The sequence below is a fragment of the Pundamilia nyererei genome, unplaced genomic scaffold, assembly GCF_000239375.1.
Source record: "Pundamilia nyererei isolate P.nyererei 1_Seehausen unplaced genomic scaffold, PunNye1.0 scaffold00075, whole genome shotgun sequence".
In the NCBI taxonomy this organism is placed as follows: domain Eukaryota; kingdom Metazoa; phylum Chordata; class Actinopteri; order Cichliformes; family Cichlidae; genus Pundamilia; species Pundamilia nyererei.
The window spans coordinates 1,576,819-1,602,176 of record NW_005187476.1 but is presented as its reverse complement, the minus strand read 5'-3'; the positions used below and the strand labels follow the sequence as shown (position 1 = coordinate 1,602,176).

At 40.9% G+C, this 25,358-nt stretch overlaps 2 protein-coding genes across 3 annotated transcripts in view; both read right to left on the bottom strand.

Annotated features, from left to right (window-relative positions):
* Nucleotides 1-5,762, bottom strand: part of ctnnd1 (catenin (cadherin-associated protein), delta 1) — a 36,575-nt gene extending 30,813 nt beyond the window's left edge. Inside the window, exon 1 of the mRNA XM_013911929.1 lies at nt 5,634-5,762. The gene's annotated coding sequence lies outside the window, so the exon portion shown is untranslated. The remainder of the gene's footprint in view (nt 1-5,633) is intronic.
* Nucleotides 5,763-10,392: 4,630 nt separating this feature from the next.
* Nucleotides 10,393-25,016, bottom strand: card14 (caspase recruitment domain family, member 14). Of its 2 annotated transcripts, XM_013911924.1 has the most exons (20): nt 23,792-25,015; nt 23,392-23,529; nt 22,981-23,306; nt 20,973-21,128; nt 20,754-20,873; nt 20,335-20,460; nt 18,033-18,182; nt 17,826-17,945; nt 16,763-16,863; nt 16,272-16,327; nt 15,793-15,853; nt 15,131-15,347; nt 14,932-15,058; nt 13,256-13,496; nt 13,081-13,144; nt 12,853-12,973; nt 12,530-12,694; nt 11,975-12,093; nt 11,586-11,701; nt 10,393-11,032 (listed from the first exon to the last, which is right to left on the bottom strand). In XM_013911924.1, exons 1-20 carry the CDS (start codon nt 24,003-24,005, stop codon nt 10,825-10,827), a joined length of 2,946 nt encoding a protein of 981 aa, XP_013767378.1. In that variant the 5' UTR covers nt 24,006-25,015; the 3' UTR covers nt 10,393-10,824. The 2 variants fall into 2 exon arrangements, with proteins under 2 accessions (XP_013767378.1, XP_005737436.1); XM_005737379.1 differs by lacking the exons at nt 10,393-11,032; nt 11,586-11,701 and having other exon boundaries at nt 12,031-12,093; nt 12,530-12,615; nt 23,792-25,016.
* Between the last annotated feature and the right edge of the window lie 342 nt (nt 25,017-25,358).

The window sequence follows — 25,358 nt, the reverse complement described above, 5'->3', positions numbered from 1 at the left end:
GAAACCCACAACCAAGCTTCTGTCCTCAGTTCTACTTTCCACCTTGCTTCTTTACAGAGCAAGGTATCACAGAGAGACAGGTGTGCAACGTCTTAGAACTTCGTACATTGATCAAATAAGCAAATAATTAATTTAACAAACTGGTATTTCTAGTGCTAACCAAGCAGCAACATTCAACAACTAATGGTAACAGGAGACTAGGCGAGCCAACGGGCATGGAAAATATTGATGGTAATGCTGTATGGTCTCGAGGGTAACAACATCCTTGTCAGAAAGCCATTTCTGTTTCTCTAAGCCTCAACAGTTTTAGTGTAGGGATCTTTTTGCACCACTCCGCTGAACTTTATAGATGAGCTGTGGTTCACCTCACATATCAGCTTTTAGAATCTGAATTTGCCTCATATCTTACTTTTCCCTAGAGGCAATAATAACAAGAGCTGTGTTAGCCCTGTGACAGCCTGGCAACCTGGTCAGGGTGTGTCCTGCTGTTCACCCTATGACAGCAGCAATAGGCTCCAGCACTCCTGAACCAGGAAAGTGAAAGAAAATGGATAAATGAATGGATGGTTAAAGGCCTCATCATGTGATCATAATTTGATCTGAACCATAACGAACGGAAAGTTGCTCTTCGGTGGGACTGTAAAATGGTACAACACACCACTGTGGTTGCTACATCCTCCTTCCTGATGTTTATTTTCAGGGAGCAGTCTGTCATGTCTTACAGACACAAAAAGGCGTCATATTATATATTATTACTATGTACTTGCCTAAACTCTGACAATTATCTGAACCCGGCATTACAGAAAATGGAAATCAACTAACATCACAAAAACCAGATAACGCCATGGTTTAGGATGTTCTTTGAGGCTTTGTCAAAAACATCTACACTTTTTGTTAGCACTGATGAAGATTGAGCTTCAGTGTAATGGACTTTCAGATGCACACGGCCTCTACAGCCATGAGAGCCACACCACTAACATTCTTGTGGCAGGAAGTAGTTCCTTCTTAAAGTTTAATGGCTTTTGCCACTTAAAGTCTGGCCATTATGCTTTTGTAATCTACTGTAAGGCCATTAGCAGCAACGCTAAATTGTATCTGCTAATGGGATAGACTTGGAATTACACTGCTAAACCACTTACTACTCAGCCAGAGCTACCACACAACACTCACACACGCGCACACACAGTTTGTGTCCACTACTCACTGCAAACTTGCTAACAGTTTGTTAGTCTGGAGAATTGCCTTATTATCATATGCTATCACGGCTATTTGAGGGAGTTAGTCACTGGTGGTTGTGGCAGGCTGAAATACACCCTGTCCCTGTCTATGTGCGCACACACAGCTGAGGTGAAGCTTTGGTAAAATGCTGTTGTGGCTTGGCCAAATGCTCTGCTGACTCAGCCTCATTTGAATGGTCACTCAGAGATTTGGCCCGTGTGTGTTAGTTTAGTTTTTCCTTTTTTTGTGTAGCCTTGGCTCTCATCCAACTACTACCACCTTTCCCATCAAAGTAAAACCATGTACCACCCCCTCTCCACACACACACACACACACGCGTATACACAGCCCACCATGTGGTGTACAGCGTGGGCACGCTGTGGAGAGCACACATTCACACACACCCACACACACTTTGCAGGGACCACCACAAGGCCAGCTGCCCAATCTGCACAATACCAGTGTACTATTCTTGGTGAGAAGGAAACGTGCAGCCCCATTTGAGCGGAGGGCCATTTAACTGCAGCTCGAGTCTAAAAATGAGCAAATAAGTTCAAATATGTGGACGTGAAGCTGGAGCTAGGACTACAGATATGATAACACCAGTTCTTGGGAGTTATTGGCCTTGCCCCAAAAGAAAAAAACAAAAACTCAGTACTGAATTTTTTTGGCAGGTGGGGTTTCATTTAATCACGCATAAAATAATATTTTGTTTACCAAATGGCTAAAAATGACAGGAAAAAGCACAGACGTCTGTTAAATCGGGTAACAGACTCTTTGTGTTAACTACATGCAGACCAACTGCGGTTGCATGTGTAGCTGCCCTTCAAAGACTCATTTTGAACCAGGAAAAACCCTGATACTGATAGGATGCCATTAGTCACTGTAATACATTTTTGTTGTACTGCTTAGTCTCAAAAGCAGCATTACTTTCATAACTACATATCACTTACCTCTACTTATAGTATAAGGTGGTATCAACAAATACGATATTTATTTTTGTCATATTTGTTATTTATTAAGTCAAAGTCAAGAAAATTTCTAACAATTCCAAGAACACACTTTGAGTCCAACACATTAACTTTATATCATATAAAACAGATGGAGGAGTGACCTCTACCTGCTTGGTTTAATACAAAGCCAGTAGAGGTCAGTTAATTAATTAGTAATTAACTGAACAACAACATACTCTACAACTAGTGCAGCCTGCATGCTAATTCCAGAAAAGACAAGAAACCCGTGGAAAAAAATACTTTAAACTTCTTTTAGCTCTAGTTTATGTCACAGAACAGAATCATTTCCATCTGCGTTAGCTCGTCTTTCCATCTCACCAAAGCTGACTAAACCTTCCTGAAATTAATAAATAGAGCTGGTAACTAGAAAAGAAACCAAATCAATAAATCAAAAGGCCACTCTCTGAACAAACTGAGGCTGCTCGATTATGGCAAAAGTCCTAAGTACAGCAATTTTCATTGATACTGGCATTTAACACAATTACTCAGAGACCTTAGAGTGATTTATTAAACTTAAAAAAAGAACGCACTTTCCTTTTTAATTAAGTGACTATCCCTGAACTTTAATTAGAACTGGAATGAAAAAAACTACATAAATAAATAACTGAACTGAAATAAACCTGCCACAGAGGAGTGGCAAAAGTACAGGAGAGAGAGATGTGCTGAAGGGCAAAACAGAACTTCTTTTGTCTTGTTTAATTAATCTGTGGAATCCAAAATGGGATGGAAATGAAAAATGAATTAATTTCCAAGCACTACCACTGACCGCTTAGAAACAGTATCTAAATACTCACTCAAACACTTGCTCCCTAAACTGGCCCCAAGTCATCAAAGTTTAGACAACTGGCTGCTATGAAGTCATTAAATTCAACAACAAACATTTATAAATTAAATTAGATTTTATCGTGAGTCAACTAAATGTAATCAAATAATCATATTCTGCTGTGTGCTCTGTGATAGTGCTAGATTTAATTAAGCCTCTGGATACCCCGACATATCGAGCTTTTTGAATCCAGAAAAGATGATATTTGCCCATCTCAAGTGGCCGATATTTATCTGTTGTGTCACATTACTTCACATTGGCTAAATGTTCAAATGTTAACAATCGAGAATTTTTGTTTCTCTCACACAAACAGGGGTGGGAAAGATTACAAAGATACAAAACTGTCAGCCAAATGCTGTTAAAGAGTTGTACCGTTAGGACCACAATTTTCCAATCAGTGCATCCCTGAACCTACCTGTAAAGGTTGCTCAAGATTCACCCACATAATTTTAGCTTTAATCAATATCACTAACAGAAAACACAGAAATCATGCATGGGGCAAAATATTCCCTCTTAACTGCTTCACTAAAAAATGGTCACACAAACTAAAATCCAATATTCAGCCATTGGTAAAGATTTGCCACAAGTGAACCGCAAACAAGCGCACAATCACTTCTAAATTGCTGTCATGAGGTTCATAAACGTGCAAACCAAACTCAACCTTTCCAAGAAAATAACCACCAGCACAGAGGGAGGGTGCTGTATGGCTGTTTTGCTTCACAGCTTCATACCCTGTACACTCTGATTTAACCCATTATCACACATCTCCCATGCACACCCAGCTGAAGTTTAAATAAAAACAGACTGCAGGTGTGACTGCTGGAAATAGACTGAGGACGAGAGAGACATGTGGGGAGACATGGAGGAGGAGCAAATATAAGAAAACCCCAGCTTGTGTGTGTGTGTGTCAGTCAAAGGGACACACCCATGGTATTTCTCTGAAAGCCCGTCATTACAGAGACTCACAAATGATAGCCCTGGCTAAAACAACTGGCTGAGCAGCAAGACTTCAGCCTCCACAGACAACATGGTTAGGAGCAGGAGAAGTGCCCAACTTCAGATTTTACTTTTTTCCTGTCCCTCATTTCTAAATCTTTCGGAGAAGGCAAATCACAGCAAACAACTTGTTCAAACTTGTCCACAATCTCCTCCATCTCTGCCCCAACAAACTCAAACAGATATGCCCGCAGGGTATGAACAGGAATATGTCAGGCATGTCCAATCAGCTGACTGTATCAAACTAAATCAACAATCCAGTTACTTTAGATCAACTCTGAAAACACTAACTTATGCTGGTCTGTGTGATATTAATGTTTTTCTTAACATCACAACGAAGCCACATGAAGCAAACTGAAAGCTCACTCTAAACAGGGACACACACACCTGCTCCCTCTTGAAATTTACTGTTTTACCTCTGTAAAAAAGTTGTAAAACAGTAAATTGAGAAGACGTCTATGTTGTAAGCGTCTGCACAAGGGGCAGAATAACGAAGGAACCAGCACACCTTCCCGCCTGCCTTTCCAGCCAGCCACCTTACCACACCCCGTCCAGACCTACACAACAGGTTCTTGCTTTTGTCCTTGGCTGCCGTTGATCCGCCACCACAACAACCAGCACCACAAATCCCGTCTCTCTCCTCCTTCTACCTGGCAAACCACATCAAAAGACAGCTGCAGAAACAATAAACAGTGACTAAAATGAACGAAATTAAAAGCACAAGCACACACCGTAGGCGCTGGAACACCTGGAAGCGCCAAGAGTCCACCGAGAATGGGCGTTTCAGGTGTAACATAATAGGAAATTGATAAGCCGAGATTGGACTTTGACTCCACTAAAAGCTACGATGCGGTCAGCCAGGTGCCTGGCCACTTCCTTGTTCTCTCTCACCTGCCCCCTAGCTAGCTCGGGGAAAAACGGCAATACGAAGCTGTTCATTAAAACCTCGCCGTTTTCGTAAACAGAAGATTCGACGTGTAATGTAATAGCACTGCACACCTTCCAGCTCACCAAAACCACAAACCATTCAAACCACAAAGTCCCGTGTTTACGGAGTGCATAGTACGTTTATACCCTTGCCTCTCCAGTTCAAACCTTCATGTTATGAGTTTTCTTAAACTTTCCCCGAGCCTCACTCTACAAGAGTTATTCATCAAGCCAGTGCTAACGTAATTAGCTTCTACTGCGCCTCACTAGCCTGCTAGCGCGGTGTCTACAACAATCAAGTTCACTAAGAAAAACAAAACCTGCCTTCAACAAATCCTAAACACTTGCATCGAGCAAAAGGTAAAACAAAATAAAATAAAATAAACACCATAAGGCAAACCATTACCGATCCTGGAGACTGTTAGGTTTGTTTTGCAAAGTCCATAAGTATTTGAGATGGGAGATTCAGGCCTAGCCTAGCTTAGCCTCTGCCGCTGTCGCCGCTGCTGCGCTGACACGATCCAAATATCAGAAAGAGTTGGGATGAAACAACAAAAAACACCTCTACGTTGTCGAAGGTACGCCCTAAAAGACAGCACACGAACTGAGCGCCGCGGAGCGAGAGCACTCAACATAAAAAAGGGGAAAACACCCACCTATACAGTCTCCTGTCTGCCTGGCTTTGGCTTGTTGTTCACTTGTCTCAGCTCTTCCTCCTCTGCTGGGGGGAGAGGTGGGGGCGAGCTCCCGAGAAAAAGAGAGCAGCATCGAGGAGAACAGACAACAGCAGGATAGCTTCATGTAACAGACACAAAAAACGGTGTAGTAATATTTGTTGACAGTATGTCTGACTCCAAATCAATACTAATGATTTATTTTATTCATGTAATAATATAAAAAAGCTTCTGTTTGTCTCCATTTAATTTGCTCTCTTCCATTATAAAGGAACAAAAAATGAATTTCCATGGGAACTCGCTCCAGCAGGTGAACTTTCAATCAATCTGTCAACTTTCAATCTGTGGAAATTTTTGGAGGATAAAATTCTACGATATTTTATCCTCCAAAACTGCAGGTGACATTTTTGGAGATCTCCTGTTGCCCTCATGTGGTCATAATGTTATAGTGCTGAACTTTATTTACTCTTAGGTCCCTAAATATTTGGAAGATTTTTGTCATTTTTCCCCTTTAATTACATTTCCCTTATACTTGAAGGGGTTTAACAAAACGATTGCGTTAACTTCTTAGGAATTAGCGATTTTTTTACGCATTCACAAGATTTTCAGAAACCTTCACCTCCAGCCTTGAAGTTTCCACTTTTATGAGACTTTTATGAAATACTTATGGTGTTAATTTGGAAATCCTAGATCAGATCTTTCTCGAGTTGTTGTGCTCACAAAATATTCAGAAAGCTTTACCTCTGAACTTGACAGATTCAACCTCATCTGAGATTCTTAGTTGACACACCTCTGGTATCAGCGTAAAACTCTACATTGCCTTGTTGTGTTCACAAAGCTGGGTGACCACGGTACCCATCTGGCTGGCAGGGTGATGGCAGTATCCCATCAACTTTTCAGGCCTGAAAAAAACCCCAAAATAAATCTTTAGGAAAGTTAAAGCTGCTACATCATCATACTCATCCTACTTTGCAAGAAAACAGTGCCTGTAAAGTGATGGGGAAAAAGGACGTAGGTATTTTAAATTCACTAAATTTATTTATTTATTTCTAAGTTATGTTTGCATTTGACCTCATTACATAAGTATTTGTGGGTCTTTCTGGTTCAGAGCACCACAGGGGACCCACAGTGCAAAACACATGCCGGCAATCAAGCTCCTTTTTTTTTTTTTTAAAGTGAGCCAATTTATTTACAGCGTTTAAGATTTTAGTCAAATGATAGATATTAGTTCATAATGAAAACATGTGCAGTCATACATTTCTGCAACACCACAAATCATTTTCAGCTTGTTTTTTTCCTTCTCTCAGATCTGTAATGTACAATATTGAAATGTCCTTCTAAATGCAACAATTAATGCAACAAAAGATCAAATCTGTCTTAATGTTTGAATCTTACAGTATGTAATACTGATTTTGATAAATATTAAGCATAAATGGCAAACATTCAAAAATGTCCAGAGTTAGTGACAGTATGTAAATTCGATCCGCTGATTATTCAGGATCTAATGGTAAATGATATTCTGTGTTCTTCTGCCCACACAGGTCAGCTGTAAGACCGTTTTCTGATTTACGAAGTGGAATAGTTTAATACTTTTTGTTTAATACTTGTGTTTTTTCCTTTGCAGCATCCCAGCATCCCTTTATCAGTACTGAAAATATAGTGAAACAGTGAAACTGGCCATATGGAACAATGGTTATAGGTTTTCCAGTTTTTTGAGCGAATGAAGACCTCCCTACAGGGGCATTCACACTACACTACCGTAACTAAATAACTGAAAAGTTCCTGATTTTTCACTATTGATTATAGAAATTTGCTTATTTGTTTTTTATAAATTGTCTACAAAAAAGGACTTTTTCTGTGAGTTCAGTTTTATAATTACAGGACAGTCTATTGAATATTTACTGAATATTTACTGTAATTTTACACATTTATTTCTTACAGTTTAAGCCCAAACAGTCATGGTGACAAATTTCTTATTCTGTAGAAAGTCTGACTTACTGCTCTTCTGTTACTTATATTTAGATATCTCAGGAATTAAATGCGTAGTTAAGAAAGCAGAGTTGTGCTGGTCCGGCCCACTCAGGATCAAAGTGGGCTCCATGAGTCCCATGATATAAAATGAGTTTGACTTTCTTGTTCTACAGGGTTCGGTGTTCCTTTGTGTCAGATATCGTGTCGGAATTTAAATTTAATCTGCAATCACACAACCTGTCATGCACAATAAAAAAACCTGGGCAAAAACAGGAATACAGGAGTAAAAGTTAGACTGAGTTGTTTGCAAGCAGAGCAGTGAAAACAGTCATTTCCAGACTGGGCTTCACTGCTTGGCTAAAGCAGGGGGACAGGCAAGCATCTGTCTTTTCAGACTCTCTAGCTCTGTCTTGACATTTCTTCTCAACGCAGAAAGCATCTAAACAGAGGAAACAAAGGTAAGTTTAGCACAAACAAGTTTATCAGCTTGGGTAGCACAAGTATTGCAACAATCTGGCATGACCTCTGGCAAAGCGCTAGCCTTAAGTAGCCCAGCTGTAATAAGCAGTTTGTAGGAAAAATATAATTGAACACTGCAGGAATATTATGAAGCAACGTCCTCTTTGACGTCTTTCACCTAAAAGACGCTTCAAAAGAAAAACAGCCACAGAAAACATTACTGGACACAGAGTTTATTTTCCAGGGTCAAATTCAAGCACTTTTAAGCACTCAATGTCCATTTTCAAGCTTTTCCAGTACATTACAAAAAAAATAAAAATAAAAGAAAAATGCATATTTCACTTTAGATCACCTCAGTAAGACCATGTGCAAATTAAAACAAATCATCTTAGGTTGAATTAAATGTCCCTTTCCCCCTTTTTGTTAAAAACATAGAAAAACGCACCATACAAAATACTGCAACAGGAAAACATTGCATTATATGCATGTAATCAGTGTATAAACTTAAAACGCAAATGTCACTTAAAAATTAAGATGTGCAAATGTGAACCAATCAACTTTTTACAGGTATTTATATCCTGTTGACCCCCCACCCCCCACCAAACAAGAAAGCTGCACCAAACTCCGCAAACTAATACACAGTAAGGCCAAACAGGGTAGGGCCTAGGAGTGTCTTTTAGTTCCTTGGGTTTGTCAGATAGCCGTTTCTCCAAAGCTTCCATCCTTTTTCCTTTTCTTTTGCAGTTCTTCTCAAAACACTGTCTGCACTGCCGGTGAGACCAACCCCACCTCCACATGATGATCTTGAATACTTTTATTAAAGGGTCACCTTACTGCTGACTGTCTGCACAGCCTCATCCCAACTAACCCTAACCCTAACCCTAACCCAACTAAAAACAGTGGGCTTGATTAAGGTTGTAGAGAATAGATGAGTCCGTCCGTCTGAAAACTATGACTGTCTACGTCCTCTAAGGTCGGCATATAAAATAGATCATTATAAATATGATCTTATGAAACTTTAGTAGCAGAATTTTCGTTTAATTTTTCAACTTTATACAATCATTTCTATATTTGTTCTTTCATTTCTTCCTTTCGTCCACTAGGTGGCAGTACCACATCAAAATAACTCAAAAATAAATCCTTGGAGCGCCACCTGCCCTGTTCCGGTTTCCTCCCACAGTCCAACGTCATCCTTCAGGGTTCACTGGCGATTTTTCACCCGCGGTGTGAATGTGAGAGTGGAATAAGAGGTTGTGTGTCTGTGCTGCTCCTGTGCTGAACTGGCATATGAGTGGGTCCCAGTGTCAGAGCAGGAGACCTGTCACCCGTGGAAAACTTTTTCAGAATTACATTCCAAAAACATGTGATGAAACATAGTCTGGAATCTGGAGCACATGTTCTCCTCACATCCCAAAGCTTAGTCTTTAAAAGAACGGGTTAAAGAAAAGGACGGCAAACAAAGCATAGTTCACACGTATTTTTCTAAATTTCATTTCCTAAATTTCCATGATAATAAACTTGTTGGATTAACATCTGGTTTGTTGTCCATGTTTCCATTAGATCAATAAATAATACAAGTTTATAGGCAGACACCAAATTCTCACATTTGAATGTATAAATGCTGTGTGTCTCTGCTTGAAAAGGCTTTCCGTTGATTAATGAATGTGACCATTTAAATACACTGCTCACTAATAATAACAATAATCATACTATAATGATTCTAGTGCGTCTATACATGTTTATATGTTCCCCTCCTCTTAGACAAGTGGACCAATCTGGATGAAAATTTCTGAGAGTTTCTGTGACAAACAGTGTGGCACCAGTGAGGGGCTTTAGGGACGGATACAAGGAATAAGACTTCTTTACACCTGCTCCACAGAAACGTATTACTGTGCAAAAGTTTCTTCTTGTGTTTTTCCTTCCTTTTTTCGATATTTGCAGGAGGATTTATTTTGCGCTGATATTCTCTGAAGATCCACACCCTGGAGAGATTTTTCTTCACTTCCTCTACAAGTCAGCAATGTCTCTTGATATTGTTTAGATTTACCGCTAACACAGGTAATACACTGCTCAAAAAATTAAAGGAACAGGCTGTTTGTGACAAGCTAAACCAATCACATGGTGCTCTGCAGCTGTGCTTAATTTCAAAAAAACAAACAAAACACCTGTAATAGTGCCCGGCGTGCGCTGTCTCGACAAACAACATTCACTCATCTGTACTTACAGCACTTCATTTCACACTCGCACCAAAGAATGCACCATCTCCAATGAAATCTTACTTTGAAACTCCACGTGACACAACAGCTCAGATTATTATTCTTTTATTCTAAATCGAGGGTTTGACTTACAAAACACAGCATGTAAGCAAGAAAACATGGAAAATGAAAAATTATCTACATTTTGTACAGATGCAGTAAATGCAAGCGTGTGTTTCATGACAAAACCTGTGTCTTTAGAGGACACTACACATGTTTGTTTTAAACAAATAAGTCAAAAAAAAGGAGGCAGCGTAAAACACGTTTCTCAGTAAGTAATGCAGCTACATGCACACTAAACGGTCCTCCAGTTACTCATAAAGTATCACAGATACATACTCGTGTTTACAAAAAGTTTTCTTGTAAAACTTATTTATCCATTTAATATTAATGTGTTTTTTCATGATCCAGTAAACAAAAAGCCCTTAAAGAAATTTACATTATTTACATAAATGCTCTGAGTTTTTCTTCTGTTGCCTTTTCTTGCCCTACCACAGGTCAGGCTCCACCCACACAATCTTCTTTTGCTCCTCCCAGATGATGGTGCGCAGGCTGGTCAGCAGGGAGGTCTGGTCACACCAGGATTCTGGATCCACGCTGTGATACAGACACGGCAGCTTGTCCAGCAGCGGCTCCTCGCTCCTCGAACACGCCAGCAGCTGCTCCTCTGTCTGACTGTGACGGTGCAGCTTTGACCTAACGTAAAAGTTAGATAAATGAACTATAACTATTTTTCTAAAAGTCGCTCACATAGAATAGGAAGGAAATGTTTTGCTTTAGACTTGCTGATATTGTTTGTACATACAGTCGAAGTAACTGATCTGTAAGTATGACAAAATCTGTTTACTTAGTAGGCATAATTGCACAACTGGCCCAGGCTCAGTGGTTGAGCAGCTCAGGTCCCTTTGCTGCATGTCTCCCTGATTTCCTGTCTCTGCTATTGCTGCACTAATAAAGGTGAAATTAGTTAAAACATTTATTTTCCCATTAAACTCTATCCATGAATACATCAGTCCCTTTTGCATTTTGTTTTACTTGTCTGAAAATATGAAGTTAAATTACAACTCTAAGATATTTGTGAATGAATCTGTGTGCCATGGAGTCTAACTGGAAAAACAAGGAAGGTTTTCTGGGAAAAATGTTGACTCATTAGTTTTTGCCCAGCATTCTCTCGCTGCTTACGATCGGAAGAAAATGTAATATCAGAAGCATGAGGTGGCATTGCGTGAGATGAAGAAGACGAATCTACCTCAGTTTACGTGCGCTACGTGCAGACTGGCCAATGAAGATGATAATGGGGAAGATCTCAGAGCGCTGCAGCCGGCGCACGCAGTCGAGGCCTAAAGGCAGCACGCAGTGGATGCCCTGCAGGTTATGAAGAAATAAATAAAATTAGCTTAAGTGTGATTTAAGCGCAGTGCTGTTACATGAAGTACATTTTAAAGAATCTCTGGCACTGTGATAAAGTAAAATACTGGTTTAAACCTGATGATGGTGCTAAAGTCATCAGATAACCAAAATGTAAGTTTTACAACATAAATCTCATTCATATTTGTACAAAAGTTGCGGCTCAACTGGCCATCATCTCTTTAGCATTGCACACAGTTTGTTGACCACAGCTTCCTTCTTTGCTCTGACCTTCTTCATGACCTTCTCGACACTCTGCAGGGTGTAGCAGCGGCTCCCACCCTGCTCAACCTCCTCCAGGATCTCAGACCTCTGGAGCTGGGCTGCATGCTCACTGGAGCTCAGCATCTCTGAAGCAGAGAGGAAAGAGATTATAACACACAAGATAATGCTGTGTATTATTGGAAACACACATTAAATGATTTCGTTTGGTGTAGCCTGTTATTTCCTCTAAATATTCTACGCCTATGTTGCTGTAATGATGGTAAAGATTTACACTTTATGGCTGCTGTCCTTCTTTTATTGATATTTATTTCCTTCCTGGTTTACAGTAACACACAAACCCCATTGTACAGTATGAGACCGTTTTTTTTACTATGCTTCCATTACAGAATGAAATCGTAAATAGAGTGGGAGGTGTATGAGCAATCTCGCCCATAAAACATGAGTCAGCTCAGGAAACCGTGTCCATCCCGCTTATCTAACAATTTGTCTTCAGCTGTTTATTCTGTAGCCGAGATTCACATAAGATTTCATGTCAGCTTATATCGACAGAGCTTTTCTTACCAGGCTCACAGAGCTGAAAGCCCTGCCAGCTGGCCAGCTTCTTGTCCAGGATACGTCCCAGCACCGAGGGCAGCAGCAGGACAGGCCTGCAGACAGGCGGATAGCGTGGCGTCACCAGGGTGTAGGGCATGAGAGTTACACAACTTTTAGGTGCAGATGTTGCATCTGCAGTGGAAAGAATAGACAGTGCAAATGTTTATATCTCACTAATATTTCCATAGATCTCTTTTTTAAGTGCAGTTAAAGCTGAGATTCACTGGCTGTTTGCAGAATATGAGGCCCCGAGTAATTCTGCTGTTTTGTGACTACTGGGGTTACTGTACTTGATTCTGCACTCGCGCTCTTCTCCTCCTCCACGCTGACCCACAGTGGGTTCCTGCCCTGGCGCCCAGTGCTGACAATCCTCACAGTCTTCTGTGTATTCTGGGTCATCACACGCTCACCCTGACGAAGCAGAAGAATATTCCCAGGAGTTAATTAGGGGAAAGATGTAACTTCTGAAAAAAAACTAAACAAAGCAACAAAAACCCAGTGCTTTAGTTTATTCTTACCTTTTCAGACTTCTTTGCTTCAAAGCTCATATCCTCAATAGCTCGAATCAGAAGCCGCTGTGCCCTGTGACATCAAGAAATCAGTGAGTAGTGATCTGACTCCATTCTCGAATAATCTGAAGAGCGCACAGTTGCCTTTTGTGAACCTGAACTTTTCATTCATCAGTGCACCAACCTGTAATAATTGGGAACAGTTCCGCTCTGGAGGTCCAGCTGCTGACACGGGTGAACGTGACTGGCGTGCCACGAGTCCTCGGTGCCGGCGGGCCGCGTGTTCGTCACATGCAGGATGTCGTTACAGGACACAGCCAGGGTTCCTCCGGGGCCGGCAGGGAGGGACATGTTGACACGTACGTAGAAGGAGTCTCCTGATGATGTCTCACTGCTCTGCAGCTGTTGCAGCAGCGCTTCGTAGTCTGAGCAGACAGAAGAGGACGTTAAACCACTGGACTGACACTCTGCAGTACACACCATGTGGATGATATTCAGAACTGATGTCAGTTGCTGTACATGCTCTACATTTCATCCCAGAACTAACATAATGTCAAGTTTAAAGAACAATATACTTTCATGGTAACTGTACTTTATTACCTCCTGTGCTTAATCCTCACACCCAACATAAGCACAAGCCTTACCTGTAAAGATGCGTTTATAAAATTCACAGATAAAAACTAAACCTATACTAGACCTTATTTTATCAGATCCCCTTCAAAGCTCGTCCCGTTTTGATCACTTACACCTGTGTGTCTGTGATGAGGGCTGGAGCTTCTCCAGAGTAGCAAAAACAGCACTCCTTCAAACTGAACTTCCTTGAACACTCTGCTCTCCTCGCGAGCAATGATCCACGCAATAAAAATTAAGATTTTACTCGATAGTTTGAGGGTCATGGTGAAAATGCAGAAGTGGTCAGAAGTGGACTGCCAGGGTGCAGTCACAAAGTAGCATCCTGGCCAGATGCGCACAAGAAGACGGGGAATCAAATCAGGTGTGGTTTCTGAATATATGAGAACTTTGAGTTCATGTACATGCACAAAAAATCTGCTGAGAACATTTAAAAGACCAGTTTGTGATGCAACGCGTGAAGGAGAGGGAATAGCAAACAAACAATCATTTTATTATGTCAACCATGCAGAGCCTGCTTTTTTATTATGTTCTGTCTTCGGATACGTGCCAAAAAATGTGGTTTACTTTTTCAAAATGACAGGTTTCAGAGCTGAATTTTTTGCTTGACGCAAAACAAAAACACCCTCATGAATGCAGCATGTTCACCATATCCAGTTTCTACTTCCTCATGTCAGGCATCCTTTTAATGTCAACCAAAGCTGCCTCCTTCCTGAAGTCAGCTATAACCATAAAGTCTTATTTCACGGCTAAGCGTGTAAAACAAACACAAAGTATAATACAGTACTGCCAATACTCTTACATGTTTATGGGCATTTTTACAGCTTCAGTAAGTTTAGATAATAGTGTGGAAGAAAAAAAAAACATAGAACAATTTGGCTTCAAGACTGCAGACAAGTCATAGAGCGAGATCTAACATCTCCACTAAAACGGCATATAAGTGATTCAAGATGAGACTAAAACTTCATTTAGGCTTTGCGGGAAATTTACTTCCTAACTTGCGTAGCAACTGGAAACTCTTTTTATCCCTATACCGCAGCCTTTAAGTGGTTGTGGTATGCGCTGACCCGACATGTAGTCACATTTCTCAGGAGGCACGCCAAGCAACATTGAAGGCTGCGATGCAGGGTTACAGTAAAATGGTGTTTCAGTTATGGTGCAAGTTATATGGAAATCTGACGCAATTCATGTGTAAGTTCTCGATGAATCAGTACAAGAAATATCACGTACCATCTTGCCTGGGGCGGAGGGAGAGATGACAGATGCCTGCAACCTGGCCAAGAGCCCACATGGCTTCCTCTAAAGTGGAATCTTCCAGCACCATCCTCAGAGCCTTCTGATTCTTCTCGTACTTCACCTGCAGACCAACAGTGTTTTCACAACAGGTGATAAGGAGAAAAACTGCTTTTACGCACACATTTGCACCTACCTCGACTATCTGAGCCCCGGGGCTGATGCCAACAGTGTGAGCTGCGCTGCCTTCAGTCACCTGATGCACAAACACTCCCGTCTTATTGCCCCCCACTACTGCCAGCTGGCTGAGGAGCGCCTCACCCTGGAAGGAGATGCTGAGAACTCTGCCACTGACACGGATCGCTTTTGGACGAGAACGCATCAGGAAGGGAGGGACTGAGGATCTTGACAGGCTGACGATGAAAAATTAGGGAAGTTTTTCAAGCTATTTAGCAAATATTGATCACTAATAATTACAAATAATTCCTGCACACTGGGATTAGTAGAAAGTGGACCTGCTCTCCTGGACTGATTTTGCTACAGCAGTGCACACTCACAATATCCGGTTATTTGTAGAGCACTTTTTTTTTTATACATGGACATATGATCCCAAGTTACTAAGTGTAAGAAGTAAGTGTGGAAGAATGCGATCTGAGACACTGAGGAGGTTTTCTTTTGTGGTGTAAAATTCTCAACTGTTGAAGAGTTGTTTTCACTTCACCAGCTAGTGATCAACAATGTCCTGTATGCCCTGTGATTAATAGCCTGCATTAGATTTATGATTGGCCTTAAAAGTGTCCATACCCTTTGGGCAGAGTAGAATCTAATTCTATTTAAAAATTCGTGTCACTGTCTCACCTGTGAGAGCTGGACCTCCTACGAGAGGAAAGCCCGAATGTCTGCATGCTCTTGTTCACCACTGGACAAAAGAGAGAATGTTTAATGATTGGACATCAGGGTTGTTTCCCAGGAAATAATGTGTTGGGGTTAATGTGTCACTCTACGTTGGCAAAGACACAACAGGGGACAAAAGCTAATGAAACTCTCCTCAAACAACAGCTATAAGGTAAAGAATGTACTACAATAATAGAGAGAAAACACCAGTGATCAGATGATCCCCTATGAGAAATATGGAGAATAGAGAAAGCACTTGGTGACAGTGGGAAAGAAAAACTCCTTTGTAACAGGAAGAAAAATCTGGCAGAACTAGGCTCAGGAACGGGCAGCTATCTGCCATTCCAGTTTTGGGTGAGAGCAAGAAGGAAAGAAGGTCTCGTTCTGATATCTCTGCACACATATACAGTAATTTAAAGAAGAATAATGCTTTCAATACACACTGCTGGGGAGCAACACAAAGTCGTCCAATAGACTGTCAGTCTCTGCTGCCTCTGAGCTACAAGAAAAAAAATACAGACAAGTGCCCTTATCAGATCCAACAAATATGGATGCACACAACAATGATGGTATGCATTTTACACTGAGTTTACTTCGCAAAGAAGCGTGTGATAAATGGAGATAATGTCTACAGACTGGTTTGGTGGGTTGCTATGACAACAGCAAGACACTGTGACAAGTATATAAAGTCTACTCAATTTGTGATTTCAATAGAACTTCTGTGGCTCCTCAACAAACTTGTGTTCTTTAATTAGCTCTCGATTGCACTTTCTTTCTTTTTGTGTTGTAAATCAATAATCAACCTGAAACTGTGCCATGATATGAACACAGAAAGGAATGCAGAGGTCAGCAACACTGCTCATTCATCCGTTCTGGTGAAATGTTTCCCAAAATCTCATAATCTCATAATAACTTCTAGGAAACACAGGCATACCTGCTCTCTGCATACAGAATTTCCTTCCTTCGGCGGAGAGAGTCCGGACTGGGAGGCTCAGCGTTTCGGGACCGCATGCTACACGTAGCACCATCTTCACACTACACACACAAGCCAATATACACGGCCAACACAGACACAGAACATGAAATCATGACTGCAAGAAAAGCGACAGTATGTCCCAAGTGTGTAGTTTGAATGAGAAAGCAGGAACATACCACTCTGTGCACTGCGGTTAACTGATATGTCAGGGTTTTTCATTATTAATCTCAAGAGCAGTGCTATCAGGCTTTGATTACACATGATGGTATTTGAACTCTGGTGGTTGTCACTAGTGACTGGTTTTGTCTCCATCTCACCTTTTTTTCCCACTGATAATGTGCCAGCACCCAATTTAATATTGGTTGCATGCAGTTGAACGCCATAAATAAATAACTTTTTACTCATGGCGAAGAGTTGCCACTATAAAACTGTTGGGTGCATTGTTGGAAGCACTAACAGAGACTGGTAGGTGCATCCTACAGATTTTGTCCATTTTAGAAATGAATCTAACCACCCTCTGCTGGCAGTGAGTGGAAGAAAAGAGGGATTTGTGTTGATATGCTCAGGTGTGGTTCTTTAGTCACTCTTACTGTTTGCCTGACCGGCCACACCTACTCTTTGTCTATTCAGCTTGGCAGCTGTAGATTTCATCCATTACTCACTGCATTACTGAGTCTACCAAAGTGGCCACAGTGTTCATCAGGCCGCTAGACAAGAAGCCCTAGTTTCTCTTGTTGCTTTTCGTCTGCACTGTTTTCTTTGTGCCTGAGATGACTCCTTAGAATCATTCCAGGCTACAAAGCAAAAACTCCTCAGCCACTCCACACGGCAGCCAGCCACAGCCTTGCCTCCACCTCATCTAACTTCTACGAGTTGACCCTAATCCTCGTGACTGTATTAACTCTATTCTTTGAAACTGGAGAGCTGTACAAAAACATCAGATTTAAAATACGTGATTATATTCTTACATGTGGGGAAAAATTAACAGAGCATTTCACAGCTATTTCACACACTCACACACCTCTGAACTGCAGGAAACCATTGAAGGATTAATTGCATCCATGCGGCAGAGTCTGCGTCGAGATGATACGGGGCATTCATCACTGCTGGAACTCAGACTATCCCAGCCGCCCTCCGTCTCCTTAGGGTAGACATGAAATTAGTCAGTAATAGCATTTTCCTCTAAGTGTTGTGCATACGTGAGCACGTGTGTGTTTAAAAAATTTACTTCGGAGCTCTGGTGCAGTTCTGTAGAGCTGCACTTGGTCTGTAAGCTGAACACCTTCTCCTGTAGCTCCACCAGCTGGCACCGCAGGGTGTCCTTCTCAGCCAGGACATGTGCGATCATGGCCTGGGCCTCATCCCTGGACTGATAAGCCTAGAAGCACATGAATGATTAATAATAATAATAATGGATTGCATTTATATAGCGCTTTTCAAGGCACCCAAAGCGCTGATTGACAGTTATTTAAAACCGTTTAGCTGACTGTGCATGAAACTACTTTGATTCTTAGTCAGACACACAGACCCAGCTGAGCCAAGTTTAGGCCTCTGTTTGCTGAGATACAAAAGTACATGCTGGCTTGGATACAAGCATGTGGTATGCAGTCGATTGTCAAAGCGGCGCCAACAGCAGACAACGATCTATTTTTCAGCACCTTTCAGCAAACACACCTCTGGAACAATACTCGATGGAAACTTAAAAATAGAAGTACTGTGTTTCCAAGTCATTGTGAGTAATACATCACTCACTTGAAAAACCTCATATGGATATAAATACCAAAACACAACACTTAGAAATGTTCTTTATGACATCAAGTTGATCGGTTTTAAATGAATGATTAATATAATTATATTAAATTATTTATAGTTTTTAATGAAATATATGGTATAATTCAATTTAATTCAATTTTATTTATACAGCACCAAATCAGAACAACAGTTGCCTCAAGGCGCTTTATATTGTAAGATAGACCCTACAATAATACATACAGAGGAAAACCTAACAATCAAATGACCCCCTATGAGCAAGCACTTTGGCGACAGTGGGAAGGAAAAACTCCCTTTTAACAGGAAGAAACTTCCAGCAGAACCAGGCTCAGGGAGGGGCGGGGCCATCTGCTGCGACCGGTTAGGGTGAGAGAAGGAAGACAGGATAAAAGACATGCCGTGGAAAGCATCTCTGTGGTGTTCCAACGGCACACTGAGTTACTAATTGATTATTAGGAAAGCTATTGTCCAATTATGTTTTAAATCACCACCAGAAAACAGGAAGTGAAACAGGAAGTGGGAGACTTTAAGGCACAACCGGGCGAGACAAGAGTATCAGAAGCTCTAGTTTGGGAAACAGCTTTGTTAAATAGTTAATGTGTCAGTTATATTTTTCAGGTGTGTAAGATATACTTTGATCACGCTCTGATAATTTACATGAAAAAAAAGTTCTTATGTTTTGGCATTTTCAGACAGTATTCAAAAACTGGGGAAAAAAGGGAGAAAAATCAGTGATTTAAAGAGTTTCCATCTGGGCTAACCTGAACAATTAGACTTTTAATGTGATAAACCTGCATTTGGTGACACAGTTTCTTACTGAAACACTGAAATGGACATCTGTATGCCTAACATGATTCTCCAAGGAAATACTCGTAGGAATAGGAGCATTTTTTTATCCTCTTTGCTTGAGAATACTTGTTATTAAAACTCAGAGGAAACGTTGTGCGCAGCGTCAAATAAATACAAATATACATATACATGTAGAAAACAAAGCACAGTGAGGTAAAGTAAGCATTTTTGTCATTAGTTGATTGTCTTTTAATTTTTTTAAACAATTTCAAATTACACTAGATTAAAGTTTTTCTTTAAACAACAAGCAAAGCCAAACTATAAGCAGTGTAAGTCTGAATATGTTATGCCTACAGAAGTAGTTATATAATTGAAGGTACTGTCTTGATCTTAATTATTATGTGCTGTGGAACTCCAACACCTGCATTCCTCGAGCTTGTGTGTGCGTCACACCATCCGCTCGAGACTTGTCTAACAAATCAAATTCCTCTGCTTCAGTGAAGCAGTTAAATGCTGTTAAATGCAATCTGACAGTTTTTAGGGTGTGGTAGAATTTTTTAATTCATTGTTTTCAGAGGAAAGGGTTCAAGTTAATGACAGCTGATGTTAAATGACTTCAAAGTGGATCATTTCTTCATGATGTTTTCATGTGAAGGTAAGAACATGTTAGAAAAAAACAGAATACCGCTCCTTTAAAAGAAAGGTATTATTTAAAACAGAGAGGCGCGTACACCGTGTCCTTTATCAAAGACACATAAACACACACCTACACACACAACAGACAAGTACAGAAGAACGGCGTATTATCTGACACTTAAAGCACTGAAACAACGCAACAATGAACCAGAGCAAAACCGATGCTCTCTGTAAAAGTAAAGTCTAAAACAGAAAAATGCAGCTTGAAAATGTTAATTAATTTGTTTATCAAATTCAGGAAAGATTGATTAGAGGCACCGTTATCAATTCCTTACCTGGTCTCTCTCGGCCTGGAGCGCTTTCATCTGGTTCTGGATCACAGCGCTCTTCTGCTGGTGCATTTTGCAGTCCTGAGTCAGCTGCTGCACCTGGAGGCTCAGAGACTCGTTCTGATCCAAGAGCTGACAAATACACGCATATTTTGCCAATTTAGCTTCAATTTTAAGTCTATGTTACATTAGAAAGTCAATTATTATATAAAGAAGTATGTGGTATTCATGGTTTCATGGTTTATTTATATTAGTGTTAGGTAACAATAACTCTCCAAGTAGCAGCTGAATACTTTTGCCCATCATGATGCTGAGTGGGAGTCTGAAAAGCTCACTTTCCATCAGAGATAACTGGTTGAATTTGTGTGACATTTCCTGGTCCGGTTACTGTAACCACTGAAGGAAAAAAAACAAAACAAACACACCTTTTTTTTGTCTCTGAGCAACTGTTCGTTCTCCTCCCTGTATGATCGGAGCTGCTCTGCTAGCTCCACCTGACTGTCTATGGCCTCTGCCAGGTCTTGAGCCAGGATGTCCTGACGAGCCTGATGCAACAGGAACAGCAAATAAGATTTCACCTTCTAAAGAATATGAGTGAAAAAAATGGTCTATATTAAAAAACAAAAAAGAACAATTGCGCTCACGGGGTCTAGTTTTTCTGCCTTCGCCAGCTGGCAGCGCAGGCTCCTGACTTCATCTTGCAGCTGTGGTGACTCAGGACAAACAGACTTGAGTGACCGCTGCCTCTGGAATTCATTCTCTGCTTGGGCATTTTGTAGCTCAGTCTGCAGCTGATACACCTGCCACCACACAAGACAAACAAGACTTGAGACACTGTACATCTAATTAGGTGTTTTATGTTTTTTTATAGTCTGTGGTAAGAAACAAAGAGTGTAAATCAGTAAATCTGAGACACTGGAGACAATTCAATTAAATTCAGCAATTAGATGACCCCCATTCCCAGATGAGCAAGCACTTGGTGGCAGTGGGAAGCAACCAGGTTCAGAGTTTACTAGAAACAAAACAAGGAGAGAGAGAAGCAGTGAAGGGAAAAGAAAAGCTCAGGGCATTATAAGAAGCCCACAGCAGCCTGAGACTACAGCAGCAGAACTAAGGGAAGGTTCACAGTCGTCTGATCCAGTGCTAACTACAAGCTTTTTGAAAAATGAATGTGTTAGGCCTAATCTTAAAGGTAGAGAAATCCAAATTTGGAACTTGATTCGCAGGAGAGAGGCCAGGCTTTGCCTCCTATTCTACTTTTAAATACCCTCGGCTTGACTATGTGAGGACAAGGATTTTAGATTCAATGATAGAGATGCTAGTAAAGGAGAAATATATTCAATTCATCAAATGACTTTGACCAGCTGGAAAACAACAGAGGTGAAATGACTTTGACAAAACAGTTCTGATGATCTGAAGTCAGTTCTGATATGCTTGCATGATTGAAGTAAACAGGACTCTTTTCACCAAGTTCTCTGTTACCCATCAGCTCAATTCCGTTTAATTCAATGTTATTTATCCAAATCAAAAGAATAGTCTCCTCAAGGTGCTTTATATTGTAAGGTAGACCCTACAATAATACATACAGAGAAAAACCCAACTATCAAATTACCCCCTACAAGCAAGCACTTTGGCGACAGTGGAAAGGAAAAACTCCCTTTTGACAGGAAGAAACCTGCAGTAGAACCAGGCTCAGGGAGTTGTTTTTTTAAACAAAAGTCTTTTCAAACATGAATATCTACTGTCATAAAAAAAGTTCTCTCACCCAACTAAACAATGTTTCTGGGAAATATAATAGAAATAACAATTTTGTTATTTAGAAAAAAAGACTTTTATGACCACATTCAAAATGACCTTTCATCATGCCTACGTACTGTCTCACACAAAAACAGCAGCAATTTAGCGCTATACTTCTCCAAGATTTGGAGACTTGTGGGAGGAATAACTGCAGATACTGAAGTAGCTTTACAACACCTCATATGTGCAGTTTAGAGCTTTTGCTGTGCCTTTAGAGGAAACCAGTGAAAAGTCTTTTGCAATATCCTTTTGTTTTGAATCTGTAGAGGTCAAATCTGAAGATTAAAAGTTTAAAGAAAAAAAAAGATAAATGCATTCATGACAGTGTAACCAAATGCAGCATATAAGAACTGTGGAGCCTGCTTGTTACCTTTGCTTGAGGATTAATATGGCAGCCCTTTCTGCAGGGAGGACAGAAGGACTTTGATTTTGAGTGGATGGCTCAATCATTAGAGTACAATTTAAAAAAGGAAAGTGTGACATGTTACAGAAGGAAAGATCCTGAACACTTCCCACTTTTGCCTTTCATTTGTTCTGCCTGGTAACTTAAACCCCATAGCTCCTGTATATAGCAAAGACTTTTTGCTAAATACCTGTCTCAGATTACTTGTGAGGTGTCACTTGAGTCTGAGTCTCAAGCGGGAGAACATTTACCACAGCAAAATACACAACTTTTTTTCAGGCTGTGAACACAAAACAACAAAAGCATCCCTTGGCACTGTCTAATCCTTTCAAGCTTTAATTTCACTTCTTTAACATCAGCCTTTTGAGGATTTTCCCCAGGGATGACAGCTTTGAGACTCAGACAGAAGGTCTCCTGCAGTGAACAAACAGACTCTAATGACATCCGCTGACCTGAAGGTTTAGCTCGTGGAGCCGCCCGTTCACAGCTGATTTCTCCTCGATTGCTGCTGTGTAGCGAATATACAAGTCACACTTCTCATCCTTCAGCTTGGTGACTTCACGTTGCAAAGAGCACAAGTGTCTCTGGATCCGTTCGTTGTCGGTGCGCAGGGTTCTGGACTTCATCTCCTGCTCCATCATCTGACTGATGTCTGCCTCCAGAGAGGCGCAGTGTGCTCTCAATTTGCTGGCCTCGTTACGGGCCTCCTGCAGCTCTTTCTGCATCCCTGTGACAGCTCTGACCAGATACTCAGTCAGCTCTGAGTATTTTATCAGGCCTGAAAGAGAGTGCAAGGATTGCAGTCAGCAGAACAAAGAGAACAAACACATCCATAAGACATACTAAGACTTTGAGCCACTCACCACTGAATCTTGAGGGCTCAGTGCTGGGTTTGCGTCCAGTCACCTGGGTGTAGAGTGCTGGGTAGTGGATCATTAAGCTCTCCAGCAAGGCCATACCACCATTCTTTCCCTGGGTTCTCAGCAGATCCAGCATGTGGCCTAGAAATAGATTACAATGAGACTTCCAAATTAACCTTTGAGTTAATGTCATCAAGCAACAGCAGCGATGCAAATAATCACAATTCTAAATCTGAAGAAGTTTGTTTTTACAGATACACCTAAACTCTGTCAGTGTGACATGATGATTTTATATATGTTGCTGCTACACTTTTCTAAGTGGTTAACTCAGCAGTCTACTGTATCATCTCATGGACAGAGTTTCAACTGACTATAAAATCCATGAAAACAATGAAAATCTCACTCGTTCTCATGCAGCGGTTTGTGAGGTTGTGGCAGGAAAGGATCTCGTCCTCGTCCATCTCACTGAGAACCCTGGCCTGCCTCAGGTACGGGATCAAGATGCACGGCCGCACTCCTAACGAGATCCGATGGCGGTTGTCATTAATCAGCTCCCACAGCTCCTCCTCACCCATCCCTTTCAGGTCTAAATCCTCGGGGACACAGTCCTCTGCCATGCTGGGTCTACTGAGTGTGTTTTAAAGCGTAATGATGTTGGCTGCCACAAAGATGACAGCTCTCAGTGGAGCAGGTGGACTGAGCACACACCTTTTGCAGCCAGAGCAGCGGACTGACTCTAAAAGGAAAAAACTGTTCTATAAACGTGTCTATAAACACGCCCTGTGGGTGTTTATGTCCAAGTGCTAGCGTGTGGGCGTGTAGGAAAACCTGAAAGACAAGCTCTCAAGGATTCGACTCACAGGCTGATGCAAACTGAGTTAAAAGACACAAAACACCCACACACATAGTCACTAACACCCACACAAACACACACTCAAAAACAATCAGTCAGTAAAGCCATGATTAATGCCCATCTCTTATATTTACCCTCTGGGTGTTAGTAATGTTTGTTTACCCTGAACAGCTAGCTCGGTGTGTACTCGCGCCACACACACAGGAGCCCCTCTCTCTGTTAATGAGTGAGGCAGAGATTTGTTTACTGAAGAGCGCCTATGGCACTGATGAACAGAGCCTATCGCTTACAGAGAAACGCTGGATGCCATTTGAGCTCACCTTAATAATTTCTAATCACATAAAAGCAAACACACACCACACACACCGCAGTGCTGACAGGAGCAAACACTAAGCGGCAAAGTGCAAAGTCCTGTGTTAAAGAAGGAAATAAGCTCAGCTGTGGTCATCACAAGGATAATGCCTTCCTCGTAATAATAGCTAGCTTACAGTTCTTGTGTGTGAACTTACTGTCAGCTGTATTGTAAACTGTCTATGCAAACAATTGGAGGACATCAGGGCAATCTACTGTATATATATACAAGCATTAAGACTATGGAGGATGTCATAACCAGTGAACTCACCAGGTTCAAACAGGATAAATGGGCATGTAGGTGTTTTCTAAGAATGTATTTTAACTGCAAAAGACATTAGATTTGAAAAAAAAATTATAACAACAGCTGAAACATAATGTCAGCTTAGAAAGGGACCGACAAACATCTGCCAGTAAACTGTATTTTTTTTATTTTATTATTAGTCCTTTATTTATCCAGGTAAAAATCTCACTGAGATTAAAAATCTCATTTCCAAGCGAGACCTGGCATCATGGCAACAAAAGTCAAAATACATGTACTACCTAAGTATATAACATTTAAAACAAATACAATATCCCGTATGAACATGTGAATACAATAACAGATCAACTGAGAGCGACATCAAAAACAGTCACACTGAGTAAAAGAGTTATTCTCTCATTCCTTTAAGATGAACGTAACCTCTAATTGATCTAACCAATTCGGATAATTTCAGTTCCTTCTGCAGATTATTCCAGGAAGCAGGGGCAGTGTATTTAAAAGCTT